This window comes from Solea solea, chromosome 10 (genome assembly GCF_958295425.1).
Source record: "Solea solea chromosome 10, fSolSol10.1, whole genome shotgun sequence".
Lineage (NCBI taxonomy): Eukaryota > Metazoa > Chordata > Actinopteri > Pleuronectiformes > Soleidae > Solea > Solea solea.
Window position 1 is genome coordinate 23,620,023 of NC_081143.1, and position 18,842 is coordinate 23,638,864.

The following is an 18,842-nucleotide window of genomic DNA, read 5'->3' on the forward strand; positions in this document are numbered from 1 at the left end:
TTGACCTCAGCAGCGGAACAAAGGAACACAAACCAGTAACACCGCAGCATTTACCTGTAGGTGCACACACACACACACACACACACAGGATAAGCAGTCGTTCTTAGAAAGAAGAGAAGAAGTGTTTGATGAACTGAGAGCAAGAAATAAAACGTTGTCTTTGCACCGAGCTGGAAAAAAATATGAAAGATACAGAGCTCCCACTTACGCACTGTGAACTTTGACCTCCCACGTTACTTCAGAAGCAGCATAATGCGACTCGATGCTCTTCTTCTTCAGATCGTCTTCACATCTGCCAAAATGTAGGTTAGACTTAAAGGTTGACTTTGACTCAGGACAGTTTGTTGTTGTGATGAAACAGAAAAGCATTTAAGCGTTTGTGTCTGGCTCCACCTAGTGGACAACTACACACACAACGCCCTTCCATTTCTACCTTATAGAAGATCAGAGGATCGATGTTAAATAGACTTTATTTAATGCTAATTATACACAGAAAGTGCTTAGAATAAACTTTAAAAGAGAAGAATCTGCTGAAATAAAAACAGAACAGAGAATAAATTATCACATGCACAACATTGAAAACACAGAATACAGTACATGCTTGACAAGAACATAGATTCATAATAAGACTCAAGACAGACAGAGGTGATAGAAATCACTCTCTGACTCCTCCTCCTTCATTCGCTGCAGCTGCCACATGTTATTAACCATTAACTTTTACATAGTTTAGGTAACGTTTAACCAACCAACATAGCTTTAAAAATATGACTCAGTGACGCAGAATACTACACAGAACTCAGTCAGGTCTTTCTTTTAAAATGAATACAAGTGTAAATCAACTGTGTCTACATCTCCAAGTGACTGGAATACTGAATATTAGGACCTGCGCAAAGCAGCGTGGAGGATTTCACATCACTGAGACAATCACATACTCAGGGCACAAAAACCTGTTCTTGTGCTTTTGCTCTGGATTAGCAATCGGCAGTCTCACCCTGAACCACGGCCTTCACCAACAGTCATCGCACACACAATGTGTATGTGTGTGTGTGTGTGTGTGTCTCCTGACACACATAATACCACACTCCAGGCAAGACCACGGCACGCATGCATTTAAAAGTGACGACAGACAGAGGAAACCTGTTTCCTCCATTCAAACTAATACATTTTTTGTCATTTCTGTTGAGCAGGTTTCTCAGAATAAAGGAGGATCTAATGTGCATATAAAACAAACAATACAGAAACACTATCATCAGGCCACGTTTGCTCTAAAAGCTGAATACTGAAGTGCAATAAATAATTTAAAACTGATAAAACTACATTAAAACATCTACTGCAACAAGGGCATTTTCACATGTGACCCAGATCCACAGGGCAACACTCATTTACTCATCACCTGACTGTGAACATCGAGTTGAGTAGGTGAGAAACTGGGCAGCTCCTGTTCCTCGTTCAAACAGAAATGTCGAGAAGCTACGTCTCTCTGTGCGTAGCCTCTGATTCTGACTCTGAATCAGCCGCAGTGAAGTCATGACCAGACCTGCTGCTCCTGGTGTTTGTAACCGGCTGCAGTGAACGCCAGAGCATCACTAATAATAATGCAGACAATAATGTGTTCATCTAAGGGAAAAAAACGGCTCTGGGTTCCGTGATTCATTCAATCCACAGTGAGGTCGAGATGACACGCAACCACCCTGCACTCTGGTCCTTCTCTCTCGCTCTCTTTCTCTCTTCTACGTACACTATTATTCCTTAATTACTTCAGCCTCTCCAGAATAAATCATATTTAACCTCCTCTTGCCGAGAACTCCTTCCATTTTTGTTCAAAACTCTCGGGTTTGTCAAGATTCTCGTATCTGCTGCACGGTCCCGACCTCATCGTGATCTGCAGATGCAAACAATCAATCACAGCTGGTGCTGTTGTGTTGTTGTTGTTGTTGTTGTTGTTGCTGCAGACGAACAGCTCGTGTCTCCTCGCTGAAATCCTAATCCTCAAGTCTGGACAGATGCTTATCACTTGGCGTGTCGACGCTTGGCTGGAACTCCAGGACTGAAAACTGAGCCAAGATGTCTCCCGTGGTTTCCCCGGTGCTGGCGCAGGACAAAGTCGTAGTTGGCAGTGTTGCACATGGCGTAAAACACGTTGGCTTTGTCGGGGATCTGGAGCTCTGCAGCACAAAGAGAAACAAGGTGATGCCAGTGTTCCAAACTTATTAGGCCCTATTTAAACAATCTATAGGCCGTGACCTACTCCAATTTCCTACTTTTCTAACAATTATATGTAACACAATATCCACTTTAGAAAGAATGATAGCATAAATGAATTTCCCAATTTTCCCGTAGAGTTGAATACAAATGTTGTTCTTCTTGCGACCAGTGGAGTCGCCCCCTGGTGGCCAGTACTACCTAAGCTTGAAAGATTACAGTATGTCCACTTTCCATGTAAACAACATAATCAAAAAATATCTCCTTACTGGACTCAATCAATTCACATTTTGAGCAGGTGAACACCTCGACCTTGACACGACCTCAGGAGATATTCACCTTTCCCATTGCTGAGCATCTGAAAGAGGCTGAAGTCGTGGCAGCTGACGTCGTCCATGTTGTGCTTTTCAACAGCTCTCTGGATCACCTGGGGTGTGTGATCCTGACTGGTCAGCTGGTGGTGAGCAAATGTCAGCACAAAGTGTCAGCTTTGAAAATAAAAGGTGTGAAAAGCCTGTATTTATTGTCCGTATTCTTGCCTTGAATAATGCCATTTACATATCAAGCACATTCAGGATGTTTTTAGACCTCTTCATTTTTTCACATCAACGCTAAAAACGCTGTGCCAATCTCAGGCGGGATAGGTTCCGACCGGGTCTCTAACCCAGGTCTTCTTGCTGCAAAGGCAGGAGTGCTAACCACTACACCAACCGTGTGGCCTTGTACTCAGACCCTTATGACACAATTTAGCTCTGGTGTTTCCCATTTACTCCTGACCTGTAAATCTCAGCATAAATCAAACCATGAAGTCGGTGAAGATCAGATCTGGGGAAGCCACAAAGTAAAAATCTTAAAATCTTTGCAGCACTGAAGTTTCCCCAAGAGTCACAGTTTTTTGGGAACCTTCCATGGCCACGATGTGACCTCCATAACTCTGAAATGGAGACATAAGGACTCGCAGACTGTGACTCTCTGGTATGATGAAACCAGGAGTCGACCAGGAGTTGGATAAAAGCTGAGGAAACACTGAAAAGAGTTAAGTAAAGAAACCTCAGGGCCTCAGTCTGGGTCAGAGACTCGTCTTCACAAACAGGTCAATGACCCTAAGCTCACAGCCAAGTTAACACTGCAGTGGCTTAGGAACAACTGTGGAATGACCTTGAGCAGCCCAAGAGGACTGACCGGAGCCTGAGGTGCAAAAAGCTGCTTCAACTAAACACAGAGTCAAAGGGTCTGAGTCAAATGTGTAGGATCATAACTCAAGGCACCTACCGTCTGTGTGTGTCTGTGTGTGTGTGTGCGCATGTGTGTGCGTGTGTGTGTGTGTGCGCGTGTGAGAGAGAGAGGTCACGTCTATATCGGAAGCAAACATAAATAACATCACTTTATGACTTCTTCATGATACCATTAACTATATGAAGTAATACCACTACTACTACTACTACTACTACTACTATTACTAATAATAATAATAATAATTATAACAATAAATACACTTAATACAGAGTTAGTACTATTAATATGAAAACAGTGCTAAAAAATTTAGCACTGTTTTAAAAAGAATCACATGACAAAGTGCTTCACAACATGAACAAATAAAAAAACAGAAACACATAAAACAATAATCTGTTTCAAAAATAGGGTAGTACATAAATGCAGATTTAAAACTCTAATTGCTTTTCTATAAAAGTACGTCTTAGGAAGGGATGCGACACATAATTGATGGGTTTATAGTGTCAAACTGATGTTGACTGTGTTAACATCACATATGCATGCATGTTTATGGTTTAAAACCTGCTTGTGTCCCAAACTCTCTCCCAGAACTACTTTTCTTGGCTCTGAATCTATATTTTATTGATATAATTATTATGCCTGCAGGGGCACATCGTGCTAAATGGTTAGAGAAATGCAGAGACCACAGAGAGCCTTAAAAGTCCTCAATACAAATATTCTAAAATCGACAAGTAGCCAGTATAAGGTCGCTAAAACACGAAGGGTGATGTGATTGTGTACCTTTGGCTCTAGTTAAAGTTCTCGGTCTAGAGGGGGAGCACAAGTGGTTTTAGTGAAGTATTCCTTTAAACTAAATCAATAAACAGGCGGCCTGTTCATTAACGACCTCAGACGATTACAAAACCAATGTTCTCACCAGTATGCTCTTGTAGACGTTTCCATTGCTGACAGACTCCACGCTGACCCTGATGATGCACGAGTCAGCGACCTGTTTGTTGTAGAGGGGCAGCGAGGCCTGAGAGGAGCAGCTGGAGGAAGGCGACTCTGGGCTCAATGCCAGAGACGAGGAGCTGAGGTCTGGGTGAGAGGAGCTGCAGCAGGAGCTGGAAAGGTTGGAAAAGGTGGAGGAGGACGAGAAATCCTCTGCTACATTGTGGAGAGAACCTGAGAAAGACTGAGGGGAAGAAAGAGGCGAACATGATAATATTCTGTAGCTATGTCAAAACAAAAGTTTACACAGCAATGAGATCCCTGCTGCTCACAAACACACAAGAGTGGAGTGTAAATGTACCTTGAGTTTGAGCCTGAGGGGCGAAGGCTGAGGGCCTGAGAGGTCCTCCATGTCTGAACTGCTGGAGCCAGAAGACGACACACTGATCTGATCGGCGTGGGTCTTCCTCGTGGAGCTGTCACTAGGGGCTCGCAACCTGCACACACACACACACACACACACGATTAAAGCTTTTGACTGAATCGTGGCACAAAATATACCCACAGATGCCACAAAAACAACAGCAACAAACATTCAAAGCGTAAACACAAATGGACTAATAAAATAATTCATTTACAAATTGTGCTCGAAACTCTGATTGTATACAATTACTTGTATTTTTCCGTTTTTAAGCTTTATCATTTATTATTCATGTGACACTTCTTCTTCTTTTCCTTTCGGCTCCTCCCCTCAGGGGTCGCCACAGTGAATCAACCTCCTCCATCTCACCCTGTTCTCTGTATCCATCTCTCTCACACCAACTAACTTCATGTCCTCTTTCACTACATCCATAAACCTTCTCTTTGGTCTTCCTCTGGACCTCCTGCCTGGCAGTTCCAACCCCAGCATCCTTCTACCAATATACTCACTATCCCTCCTCTGTACATCTGTACATCCAAACCATCTCATTCTGGCCTCTCTGACCTTATCTCCAAAACATCTAACATGTGCTGTTCCTCTGATTGACTCATTCCTGATCCTATCCATCTACGTCACTCCCAAAGAGAACCTCAACATCTTCATCTCTGCTACCTCCAGCTCTGCTTCCTGTCAGCAACTCAAATGTTTCATGCTCAAGAATTCACAGAGATTTACAGGTCAGAAAGTCAAAATTGGTCACCATTGCCTTGTTGATGCCAGCGATCAGAGGAACATGATCAGACTGCTTCAAAATGATAGAAAGGTGGCAGAACCTAATAAATCAGTAACTCAAATAATGATGTGTTACAACCAGGGTATGAAGACGGTCATCTCTGAATGCACAACACATCGAAACTTAAAGCAGATGGTTCAGCCACTTTAACTGGTGTTCAGTGTACCTAATCAAGTGGCTGGTGAGTGTATACTAATTCATTTTAAATGATCTAGTATGAACCACTTTTACATAAAACTGATCCCTCACACTTACGAGGCCAGTTTCTTTGTGAGCAGACGACTGCTCCATGAGGTGGGGGGACTGGGACACGGGTCCACTGGAGGCTCCAAGTCCCGGGACAGCTCATAGCTTCAGACGACAAAGAAACACAGATTAGGAAAAAACAGATTAAACAGATTAAATTGTCCTCATATCATATTGTTATTATTATCGCACCTCTCCTGGTCTGTGAGCAGCGTGTGTGCCTGCAGCCATGCAGTGATGTGAGGGTTCACTGGGAAGCTGTAGTGGGAGCAGGATATTTGAAGCTGTCGGATCTGGGAGAGAATCTCAAACTCCTGGAAAACAAGAGAGAGAAAAAAAAATTCAACCCCAAAATTCAACTTGGGCATTTTGGTAGTTATTCACGTGACGCAACCACTAGGAGGCGACACCTACCCGCCTGCGTTTCTCAAAGTTGATGAGTCCACCCTGTGTAAAAAATGGAAAAACAAGCAAGTGTTATATGGCATCATAAATCTACTGCAGTCCAATAGAACGAGCAAACAAAAACAACAGATGGCTTTGTGGGTGTAATGTTTACTCACCTCTACAGTGTCAGTCAGTGCTGTGTCCAGCATGGTGAGACACGTCAGGTAAGTGCCCAGGTACGGCACAACGCCACCGCCGTGGTTCTGGGGAAAGAAATCAAGAATTTTTTATTGTCATTATGAGGACGTAACGAGATTTTACAGCGACTCCCGGCTTAAATGAACACAATAAAATAACAAAGAATAACAAAACACTGAACAAAACACTTAAATAAGACAAAACGAAATGTAAAACACAACAAAATATAAAACTCCAAGTAAGTGAGTAACTAAGATAGAAAGACTATATTTTTAATTTAATGTGTAAACAGAGTATCTTATCATCTTATCACTATACACATTTGGCTTTGGTTGCCAACAGAAGATGCCCTCCAACATGAGCAGGGCCTAAAGATTTACAGTCACTTTATGGCCACTTTATTAGGCACACCCGCTCAACCGCTTGTTCACACAAATATCTCACAAGCCAATCACATGGCAGCAAAAAAATGCATTTAGGCACGAAGACATGTCAAGACCATCTGCTGAAATTCAAACTGAGCATCAGAAGTGTGGCACGGTTGTTGTTGCCAGACAGGCTGGTGTGAGATTTTCAGAAGCTGCTAATCAACAGGAAATGTTCTCGTACAACCATCTCTCGAGTATACAGAGAATGGTTCAAAAACAGAGAAAATCTCCAGTGAGCAGCAGTTGACTGGTGAAATCCCCGACCAGTTCTAAATGAGAGGAAGGCGATAGTAAAAAAGTACCTGGTACCAGTCACTAGTAACCAGTCACCAGTAACGCAACTTAACCAAGTCGAGACGGTGGAAACACGCCATTAGAAGTCCTCAGAGAGACGACAGGTGCACTGGTGCTTTACCTCTGACTGATTCATCCCCATAATAACTGATCCGGGGATGAATGGATGCTGGGTTTGTAAAGTCTCACAGAGGTCACCATACTGTATATCCATGGTGAAAACATAACACAGGAACATAAAGTTCAAACTGGCTTTTTGCACAGCAGCCATTTTGACATGATTTAGGTGATAGTGATCATATTAACAATGGTTTTGCTCATGTAAAAAAAAGTCAGGACAGTGGGACATTTTAACCAGCATGCACCCTGAATTGAGGGCACTAAATTAGCCATGGCCATTTCGTTGACCATCCATGGATTTGTATCAGCATGTCTCCTCACCCAAGTCAGCACTGTACATCTTTGTATTATTTAAATGACTATTTAATGATCTAATTCAGGGGTGTCAAACTCAAATCCATCGCGGGCCAGTTTTAATAAATATGGAGTGATCACGGGCCAAAACTTTATTAGAAAACCTGTTTTAATTTGGCTTGTTTTTGTTTTTGTTTATTATTTAAAAAATAAAAATGTTGTTCTACTTTGATGCTTGCTCAAACATTAACTCGAGTTGAAAAATCTTGGGCTTGATCTAATTTTTAAGATATGATATCTGATTAAAATATTGTCCAAAAATAAATGACCAAAAAATAAAAAAAATTGTATGTGGTGTAAAGGTAGATTGTACTCTTTGATTACCGACACCGCCTCATACCACAAAAGAAATACTGTTTTTTTTTCTGCATCAATCTTTTACCTTCTGAACATTTAAGGATCATTTGTGGATATTTCTCAATCTGCTTAATCTCACTTGTAGTAGTAATTAAACACTAATGTAAACACTGCGATCTATTGGCGGGATGCCGTCATTTTGCGTATAATAACATAATTGCCATGCATTGTGAAAATGTAGTTTAAAGTCTGTGCACTATTTAAAGCAACATAGATTTATTATAAGGCAACTTTTTTTTAAGATCAATTAAGCACTCGCAGCCACATAAAATGACGTGGTTGGCCACATCTGTCCTGGGGGCTTGATATTGACACATGTATATTAGCGAAACAGGTGCTGTATAATACCGGCGGGTCAACTCCAGTGGTCATTCGTTATGGCCTCGCGGGCCAAATATAATTACACCGTGGGCCAAATTTGGCCCGTGGGCCAGAGTTTGACACCCCTGATCTAATAGTAGAGCGGAAACAATTAATCGATGAATCAATTATTAACTATTTTGATAATCGATGAATCGGTTTGAAGTTTTTTTCATGATTAAAACAAGCTTAAGCTGAATATTTTCTTAACTTCTTTGCTCTGGATAACAAAGAAATCATTAAAAGTCAATCGTTTTGGTTTGTGGACAAAACAAGACGTTTGAGAACATCGTCATTTCCAGGTTTGACGAACACAATCAACATTTCTTAAGATTTTCTGACATTTTATGGATCAAACGATGAATCGAGAAAATAATCGACAGATTTATTGATTATGATCATTAGTAATCATTAGTTGCAGCTCTAGATTCTAGTCCTCTTCATCTGATGTCATGACCAGAGCCTTTTCCCATGTTTTTCTTAAAAAGGTAATAGAGTCCCATAATCCAGGGCCTGAAACTGAATCATCATGGGATACATACAGTAGAGATCCACTGACTCATCATCTATCTTCTCTGCAGCTTTGAGTCGAGGACGGGATCGTGAGATATGAAAATGTTCAGTAGAACGGGCAGATGTAAGCTTTTTCAATAACTTGGGGGAAGCTAATGAAAATTACATTTAGGCTCATCCATGAGCAGCTGATTGTTTGATGATGAAACTCAGACAGCGAAGATGGTGCCAATCAATCAATCCTAATACAAACAGGAAGAATGTAGCTATAGACAGACAGGTGACAACAAAAGATGATCACTTTTTAAACAGAGTGGATATAAAACATTTATACAGCATTGATAAAACTGAGGGAAACAGTCTCATGAATGGACATGTGACAATGTGTACAATAAAATGCTGAAATAAACAGATGGAGAATCCATTTGCAACGACCCAACCCTTTTATCAGTGTGCTTACTTTTTCTATTAAAAGAAGAGATAGGAAAAGAAAAGGGAAGTGGGAATCTGATGTTTATTTTAATGTGCCTTGCAGACACAAACACTCCTCTTCCTTTCGATTTTTACTGGCACACTCATATTGTGTTGCTTTAAAATTTAGGAACAACAAGGTTATTGTCAGAGAAACTCTTTTCTTACCACGTGTCTGGACACTGAGCAGAGCTGTGGTGACTTGGAGCCTGTGCTGACATCGCTGTCCGGGTGACTTTCATTCTGCAGAGAATGGACAACAGAATTGAGAAAGGCAAATCCAGTGAGAGGACAGGGTGTTGGACAAACACGTAACATAATTGTTCTCGCTGACATGGATGAGAGAGTTTGCCGCTGTATGTCAGGACAATGTTTACCAAGTTAATGCTGTCGTCATAGTTGCCACCTATTTTTTTATTTGTGCCCTAAGGTGCGTACTGCGTACGTACAATATGTACTGTAGGTGTGTTACGTGTGTAGAGAATCAGAAAGAATGTACTCATTAAAGCCATCACTGCTTATTACTACTGGTTCCAAACTAAACCGCATTCAAATTATTATAAGACTGGCACTTTAATTATGGAATCCGGTCTGTCCTGGTCACTCCCAATGAGAATCTCAGCCTCTTCAGCTCTACCTCTAGTCTTTCAGGCAGCGCCACTTTACTTTTACTGCCATCCTTCTGTCACACATCACCCCTGACACTCTTCTCCACCGACTCCACCCTGCCTGCACTATCTTCTTTGGATGGTTGACCCCAGGTATTTAAACTTGTAATGGAAAATAACACTTATTCCTGACGTTTCTTGCATAGTTTAGTTCAAACACTTAATATCTAAACATTCACACCAAACTGGGTAACGCCCACTGTTCCTGAGACCCAAGGCCACATATCTCTTTTCACTTTACACAGATGATTTCATGACGTGAGAACCGGCTATAAAACTAGGTGTCAACAATCCATTTAATAATATTTAATAAAGTGCCTTCTTGGCCGAGAAAAGCAGAAAAATATAATTTTGGCTCATGGAGATGAACGACAACAACTCGCAGAACGCACTGCGCTCGCTGCTCCGCGAGAGTCTCGCTGTCTCAAGCTTCGAAGCAGACGGCGCTAGTTGTGTAAACACACAAATCCCTGTGAGGAATTTAATATATAATAAATATAAAAATACAAAACAAAATACTCGTCACCCGGGGGCCGGTGCTTTAAAACTACATTCGATCGTTGTCGTGTTTGGTGGCTTAAGTTGCAGGTGCAAATGTAAATTAAACAGGACTGTGTCCTTGGCGAGCAAAATTGTGGGAAAACCACAAAAGCCTCTGAGCCAACTTTACACAGAAAGGACGAGAAAGAAAGCCAGAAAAATACTGGCTGACGGCTCATATCCACATTCTGCTTAGTTTCAGCTTCTGAAGTCTGTTTTGTCGTCTGTATTTGGTGAGACAAAGACAATATTCCATCTTGCTGGACAATAAAGATGTATTCTATTCTATTCTATCTGCCTCTTTTAGTGACAATGGTAGATTTAACAAGTGCAGTTTATTTATTTGCGAGGCAAGGCTTAGTGATTTGGAAATCCAGCTCCACACCTTAGAATCTAAATGTAAATCGTCCTATTAATATTTTCGTATGTCCACTGCGACCCTTCATAACTTGCTTTGCAAGAAAGCCCCTGGACTCAAACGTGCAGTGTCCCACAGTGCGCCAGCGAGTGAAGCCAAGCGTCTGCCAGTCACTCTCCATTTTCTGGCTGCAGGGATAAGCCAGCAAAGACCTGGCAGCCAGTTTTATAAACTCTTTTTGATCATTTCCCTGACTTTACGAGTGGTATTGCTGCGTTTTTGTGCATCATCACAAGCTCCCCTGCAAGGTGCACAATGATGGACAAAATTAACACATAGTACAGACAGAAGGCTGCCCCCGTCTCCATCTTTTGTGAGTATAAATCAGCCATAAGTTCCCGGTGTGTGAGTGGGTTTTCTCAGGGTTTTCCGGTTTCCTCCCACGGTCCAAAAAAATGCAGATTTGAGGATTAGACACTCTAAATTGACTGTAGATGTGAGTGTGAGAGTGGATGGTTGTTTGTCTCTATGTGGCCCTGTGATGAACTGTCTCTCTCCCTCCCTCTCTCTCAGCTCCGTTTTTTTCGTTTGTTTTCTGTTTTTCCTTTCTCTTTTCATTAAAATATGCCCCACCAATTTCTCAGAATAATTAGGCAGCAGTATGATTCCACATCGACCCACAAGTGCAAATGTATTTACCTCCACGAGGATCTCTCTGGTGGCGAGCACACAGTTTTCATCAGGAAAAGTCTCACACAGGTGGTCAAAGGTGTTCATGCTCTCCCTGAAACCACAACATTTTTCAGTTTGTTATGATAAATCTGTCTGTAGAGTCAGTTCTGGCAGTTTATTTATTGTAATTTGAAGCTGTTTTGCTGACCTGCAGACAGCAGCCCATGTCTTCTTCAGGCGATACACAGCGTTGGACTGCAGGGCTGACAGGATGGCCCTCAGTGAGGAGAAATTCTTCAGCTCTCTGCACTCCTGCACAAACACATCATACAGTTTTGGTACAATTTTGTTCATTCGCATGTTAATTTTTGTCACATGAAGTTGATTATTTTTCCATGCTGACCTGTGCAACGGCAATCCACCACTCAATGATGCGTGCTCTGTGGACGGGGCTGGTATGTGAGCAGCGAGGTGAGCTCGGGGCGGTGGACGGGTACAGGAAGCCAGGGGAGGAGCCGGGTGATGAGATGGGAGAGGAAGTGGAAGGGCTGGGTGAGGACGGGCAGAGGAGTGAGGTGATGACACGGTTGGTGACAGCGTTGAACTGGGAAATGGTGGCGCGGACAGTGGGCGCCAGGTTTCTGTTTTCTTTCTTGTCACGCTGGGACCAGACGCAGCCCAGGCAGTGGAAGGGCACCACTCTGACAAACAGGACCTAAAGAGGAGAGGATGACCAAGAGACGCTTTATGACCAAATGACCCACTCAGACGTGACATTGAGCTTTTAGGAATTTGTTAATGAAACTTACAGCATCCAGTCTGGTCAGCTGCTCTGCTATTTCTCCCACTGGAAGGTCCATAAAGCTGTATTTGTCTTCATCTTTCCTGGATGGCTCTCCTCCATCTATCTCATCTCTGGGCTCCTGCTCCAAAGATTTACTGCTGAGCTGTGACGAAGAGCAGCTGCGATCTGTCAAACACATCCCATCATAAATGACAATGACCCTGGCTGCTCCATGGATACTATAAATAATGCAATAATGTGTCATTAACTCAGAGGGAAAACAAAATCCTCATAAAACATTTTTACTCATCCCTGTATCAGAACAGTGACTGTACTGATATGAAATTTAAATTAAATTAAAGCACATTTTCTTTATTTAAGCTGTAATGTGTAGCTTTTGTTGTTGTTTCTCAGACATTTTTCATTCGTATGCCACAAATAAAAAAATAAATTGTATGCTATCTGTGTTGTACTGTTGGACAAGTAGTTAACGCAGATATTGTAGATATTATCAGTTGGGAATGTCCTCTTTCTGGACAGGGATGTTACTGTGTGAAGATCTTAGATAACTTAATGTAGTCGGTTTCTTTTAATCCACACACCAGTAGATATGAGAGCAAGTAAGTTACTTGAGAGCAAGTCAGTACGTATTAGTTTCTGACCATCTGCTCACTGTTAGGCCTAACATAACTTTCACATTTAGTTGCTTCCATTCAAAACACAGTTCTACTTTCCTAAAGTCCATAAACCTTCTACAGATTGGGGGAATTAACTGTGCAAGCATTATAGCAGTTATCCAAGCTTCCCTTCTCGTTCCAATGAGCCAGTGAAGCTTATCCTCCAGAGTTCTCTCCGTCATCTTAACAGTTGTTCTAGATTCAACCTCTGCAGCTTCAAACACCTCTCTCTCTTCTGCCATCATATCAGCAGAGTAATGGCTAAAATGTATGCAGTTTTTTAAAAGGCATTTCCACTTATGCATTTTATGACATATGCATCACAACTTGGTGTCCATTTATCTCCAGTAATTTAGTTATGTTTAGTTTCACTTTACCTTTTCGGATGATTGATTCAGTTATGGGAATATCACCCAATTATTTATATCAACATTACAAATGATTAATTGTACATGTACTATAACTTAACTTCAATTTTCACATAGTGGCTCTTATGAATATTGCAAGGGCTAAAGACACTGGATTTATATTTTGTTCACAAATTAGGACAAATAAGATTAAAAGCAGGGGTTTAATCAAAAAACTGATATGGAGATGTGGTAATTGATAAGTAAAATATACAAATATGTTGACACAAGCCCCAGGTCTTGGTGAAATAATTATTTGAAGGTAAGCAGTTACAGATATTGCTTACTCTATTTGTAATTCAAAAATGAAGGTCTACAATATTGATGTAGTGTGTAACATTTGAATATAAACAAATGTCCACTATATTTACACCCTTGTTTCACCTTTGTTTTCATGTTGCCCACAACATTAAAGCACTGCATACAGAGTAATGCATTTAAGTCACTTATAGAGCAAATAACACAAATAAACCTGGTCGTTCAGTAGGACTGCACAATCATATTTTAACCATGACCACAATTCTGGCTAAAATATTGCCAGTAATGGCCAGTAATTCTTCTTTACCTTGTTCCTGGAGCCTTTTGAGCAGAGACTCTGCAGTCTGGGCCAAACGTCTGAAGCAGAGGCGATGCCGCAAGTGCACACCCAGCAGCCTAAGGGCCTGGTACAGAGGAGGCTCATGGAAATCTTCACTGTAGTCCTCCAGCCACATCTGAATCACTGAAGGTAAGGTACTGAGGAGAGAAAGGTGAGGTTACTGCTGATGGCCTGGACAACTTTGCCATCAATTGTGCAATTGTTTTAAAAACATTATAACAAGTGTTACTTTGTGGGGCAAAGTTTACTGAAGTATACGACATGTTAAGCTTTGATTTTCATCCATTTAACTCAATGAATGTCAAAAGTTGGCGAGTCTCACCTGTGAGGGCAGATGCTGTTGTCCAGGTTGGTGACTGAGTCATCTCTGTGGAAAAGGAAAACACAGTTACTGAGAAGTGAACATCAGTGGAGGAATGACAGAGTAACCTAGTGACACAAAATATCCTGTAAATAAGAAACGTCCGTGGACTGATCCCCTGTAACTGTTGATCGGTGGAAACTTTTAAATCCCTGCAGAGGCACTGTGTGGCCTTGTTAAAAAGTGTGGAGACAAAAATCATAGCACCCATCTAACAAACATGATCAACTTTGAAATACATTTCTGGGTGCAAGGTCAAAATTGAACTGGGCACTATTTACAGACATATTTCTCTTGAAAACACTTCAAATAAAAATATTAAATCGACCTGATGATACAATGTTAACAAGGCATTGTTGGCCCTGCTATTCTCCAACACCATCTCTGTTAAAATCATGATCCATACACCATCAAACACACTCACAGCCCTTCATACTTCTTAAAATGTTCAAGGTCAGCTCAGCCAGAAAAAAACGACACATTTTTGGTTTTTATAACATCATAAAAATGTACTTAATTAGTACTTAATTAAAAACACAATTTTTCTGTTCTCTGCAACACCACAGAACTTAACTAACTAAAAATAAGGTGTTTATGCACAGTCTGAGCACAGATATTGACATTATTAAGCTTTTTTTTTCTTTCCCTTTGAATATTCATAAATAGTATGTTATAAGAATAATGTTAAACAACGTGCACCGCTTGAATGCTACTGAAATGTTTTATTTAGGAGTATAGTGACAGCACTGAACTGTTTCCTGTACAAAATCATGGAAGCCAAAGGAGGAAAAACACACTTCCCAGGTTGTCCTGAGCGTAACCTCGCAGAAAGCTCACAGGAAACCTGTTGCCACCAGCACCGCAGATATGAGGGCAGCTGTTTGACAAATAATACCTCAACCCAGTGTCAAAAAGGACACAGTGTGCAGCACGCTGAGCACAGGTGAGCTTTAAGAACAGACAGACAAAAAGAAAACCATCTGCCCATTATCTACTAAACTCTATAAATGGACTTGTTGGTCTTTTTGTGTCTAAACCTGACTTTATTTTCATTAGTTGCAGCGGACAAAGACACTCCTACTGGCAATGTCTTAGCCAAATCAAATCCCTGCCAGCTTCACCATTTTCAATTAAGTACACAAATTCCTTCGCTGGGTGTTGTAGGTATGGTCATGAACACTCTGGAATGAAACTAAGCGCGCAGATGTTTAGTTTTTTTTTTAACCTCATGACGATAATACCTGTCACAGAAACTTGCACAGTGTCAACAGGGAGTAGCTTAGAGAATTACTGAAGAAACATAAGGAGGGTGTTTGTACGTCTGTCTTCATTTGAAATTGACGTGTTCATCTGGCATGTTGTTAAACCTGGTTTTGCATACAGTAGGCTTTTCTCATGCTCAGTGTATGTTTATTTCAAGTACAATAGAAGATGAATGACTGCTGCTGAGAGCACAGGGACACACAACATGGGGAAAAATGATAAAAATGCACAGTCATGCCATAGGTATGACGGCACATTATTTTAACCATGGGGTTTTACTCCAGAGTGACGTATTATTTAAAATGTTGGGTTGCTGTTGGCTGTCTTAGGCTTCATTGGAAAAATAAACATATCTAGACTTTTAAACACAAGATTATAATCATTGCCATACTAATTTGGTTGACACAATTTGCATAGAGCACGGTTGCAACCATTTGAATGAGGTTAAGATATAAATCATAACAACCCCAAATGCTTCCTATTGGGAATTGTGTGACTGTGTCCAATAACATTTAATCAAATTATTGTGATTTAATGAGAACAAGTAACACATTAAGAATACTAGTAGTTCCATTTACATTATTCATATTATTTTATCGATTAAGGATTTGGTACAGATTTATCCCGAGAAAAAAAATATGGCAGATCTGTTTTTCTGACGAGAAGATTGAAGGCATTGGTCTTTGTCTTTGTGGTCATTAGTAGTTTACACAACATGAGTGGCCGGCAACAGAGAGGTCACACACAACATGAGTTTTCATGTGTAGTAGGAGAAGCTCAGTGATATGGTCCATTTTAAATCTAATTTAGTTGTGTGTCATTTTAATTTAATGAGCTGTCTTGGCCAGGTTTCCCTTGTGAAGTCAAGAGACCTTCTGGTTAAATAAATATATGGCGACTAAACATGTGAGAAGTGACACAAGGAGCAATGTGTGAAAACACGATTTATATAGATCTGATTCACGTCTATAGGTTGATCTCTGAACATTTACTGAAGCATTAGGAGTATTGTTTTTTTTTTTGGTATTTGACGTCATTCTGTACAGCACTTTGGTTCAACCTCGGTTGTTTTTTTAATGTGCTCTATAATTAAACCTTGAGTTGAGTTGTGAACAAAGAACAAAGCATTAGCTGGCACTATCAGCTAATAAAATTCCCTCAATAAACTACAACTAGTAATTTTGACACCTTAAACGCGTCACGCTTTGACAGAGCTGGGTTATGCACTTAACTCACAGGTGTGAGTACATTAGAGTCTTTAGTGCTGCAGTAAATAGAGTAAAATGTTAACAATGACCTAGTATATGGGCTCACTGACCAGCTGACTGTGCCCACATGTCTTCATTCAGATCCTCTTTGCAGATCATTTCTCACCTCTGAAAGAGCAGCTCAATGAGGGTGCTGGTCGAGGTGAAGGCCTTGTAGGTGGAGAGGAAGATGCGAGTGAAGTCCAGCTCCTGGTGTTCCTGGCCCAGCAGGTGAGTGACCAGATACTCAAGGGTGGCGGCCTTCAGCCGGCGCACTTTCACCGTGTGGTACTGGACAAAGCTAAAGGTTGTAGGTAGCTCCGCCGTGTCGGGACTCGAGAGCACGGGCTCCCTGCGCAGTGTAATGCCGTACACCGCGCCGTCCTCCTCCTCTTCCCCCCATTCTTGCACTGGATCCTGCAGGAGAGAATGCAAGGTCGTCAAGATCTGGCAAACATTAATGCAAATACACAATATTATGTTCTAATTCTCTTTTTTCTTTGTGATAGCAAAGGTCACATACAGCTTTATGTAAGTGTCACATAATGCATAATGGAAAATTAGTTTTAAATAAAAAAGAAGCATTTGTTTTTCTCCCTCAATGCAAAAATTAGACAAAGCTACGTATTGTTTTTAATTCCCTAAACTTAATAACTAAAAGCATATCTTTCTATAAAGTCACTAAGCTTTTCGAGGTTGGCTGCTTAACGGAATTATCGTGAGAATGTCACGTACGTATCTGCAACAAATACCACATGACATTCTTCATCCTTCACTTTTGACCCAGACAAGACACCTAGTTTCTGCACAAATGACTTGGCTGAGAGTCATTCACTCTGTGACGTGTTTATATACACAAACAGAGGGATGTTTTTCTTTTTTCTTTATTCGATTATAACATAGTAGGCAATCAAGAGAGAGATCCAGGTATTATTGCTGGACGTGATCTGGTCATGACGAGGACTCACTACCGTGTGAAGTATATGGACAACTATAATATCACAGTAATGAGCCGTACAACAGCCTTTACTTACACTTCACATTTATCCCTAGAGTACAACAATGAGTTCTTAACGTGATGGGAAACATATCTGCAGGAAAACAGACTACAACACGACAGGAACACGCTGCAGCTGCTGACTGTAGACATGACAGTCGGCAGGGCAAAGGAAACGCTCCAGGAAAACAGACGATACTTTTAGCTTTTGAAAGAAAAAAACAAACATTCAGACAGCACTGATGGAGAAGTTTATGGCCCCTGACGACCAGCCATCTTCCGCATCCACAGCCAATGATGCAAACGTCAGCAAATTTAACGACAGTATTGGAGCGGTGTGTGGAGGTACAGTCATATGTGTACATGCAGTATAACGGGGGATAAGGATGCACTATTGGAAGGCCACAGTGCTCAGAGTCAGTTGCACTACCCCCACACAATGAGGGACTGATGCACCAGTATTGGACCTCATGGCGAGATTTGTGGGAATTATGCACTTAAATACAGAGTTGAATTCAAGTAAAGTAAATTTGACTTATACAGCCCAACATCAGAAACAGTTTGTTCAATTCCTCTCCATCTTCAGACCCTCACATCTAGAGAATAGGTGAAGTCAATGAAAGCATTCACAGGTAGATTTCTCTACAGGTGGGAGAGAGCAGTGTGGAGTGCAAATGCTTTCGCATCGTCTGTGGACAGATTTGACCTGTAGGCAAATTGTAGTGGGTCATGTGTCGTGGGCAGGGAGGATGTAAGGTGAGCTTTGACTGTCCTCTTGACACACTACATGATGGTGGAGGTGAGTGTGATAGAGCTGAAACAATTAATCTATTACTAAAATAATCTACAACTATTTTGATAATCGATTAATCAGTTTGAAGCTTTTTTTCATGATTAAAATAAGATTTCCAATCTTTGATGCTCCTTAAATGTGCACATTTTCTTAATTTCTTTCTGGATAAC

The 18,842-nt window shown here is 41.1% G+C and overlaps 1 protein-coding gene across 4 annotated transcripts in view; it reads right to left on the reverse strand.

Moving 5' to 3' along the window:
- Nucleotides 1-276: 276 nt before the first annotated feature.
- rgl3a (ral guanine nucleotide dissociation stimulator-like 3a) overlaps nt 277-18,842 on the reverse strand; it is a 29,654-nt gene continuing 11,088 nt past the window's right edge. For all 4 annotated transcript variants that reach the window (XM_058641304.1, XM_058641305.1, XM_058641303.1 and 1 more), the window contains 16 exons: nt 17,010-17,299; nt 14,334-14,378; nt 13,979-14,148; nt 12,355-12,515; nt 11,949-12,260; nt 11,754-11,857; nt 11,573-11,657; nt 9,476-9,550; nt 6,389-6,475; nt 6,240-6,272; nt 6,018-6,139; nt 5,835-5,930; nt 4,727-4,862; nt 4,352-4,609; nt 2,542-2,656; nt 277-2,165 (listed from right to left, as the gene is read on the reverse strand). In XM_058641304.1, coding sequence (XP_058497287.1) covers nt 2,011-2,165; nt 2,542-2,656; nt 4,352-4,609; nt 4,727-4,862; nt 5,835-5,930; nt 6,018-6,139; nt 6,240-6,272; nt 6,389-6,475; nt 9,476-9,550; nt 11,573-11,657; nt 11,754-11,857; nt 11,949-12,260; nt 12,355-12,515; nt 13,979-14,148; nt 14,334-14,378; nt 17,010-17,299 — 2,244 coding nt within the window. In that variant the 3' untranslated portion in view covers nt 277-2,010. The remainder of the gene's footprint in view (nt 2,166-2,541; nt 2,657-4,351; nt 4,610-4,726; nt 4,863-5,834; nt 5,931-6,017; nt 6,140-6,239; nt 6,273-6,388; nt 6,476-9,475; nt 9,551-11,572; nt 11,658-11,753; nt 11,858-11,948; nt 12,261-12,354; nt 12,516-13,978; nt 14,149-14,333; nt 14,379-17,009; nt 17,300-18,842) is intronic.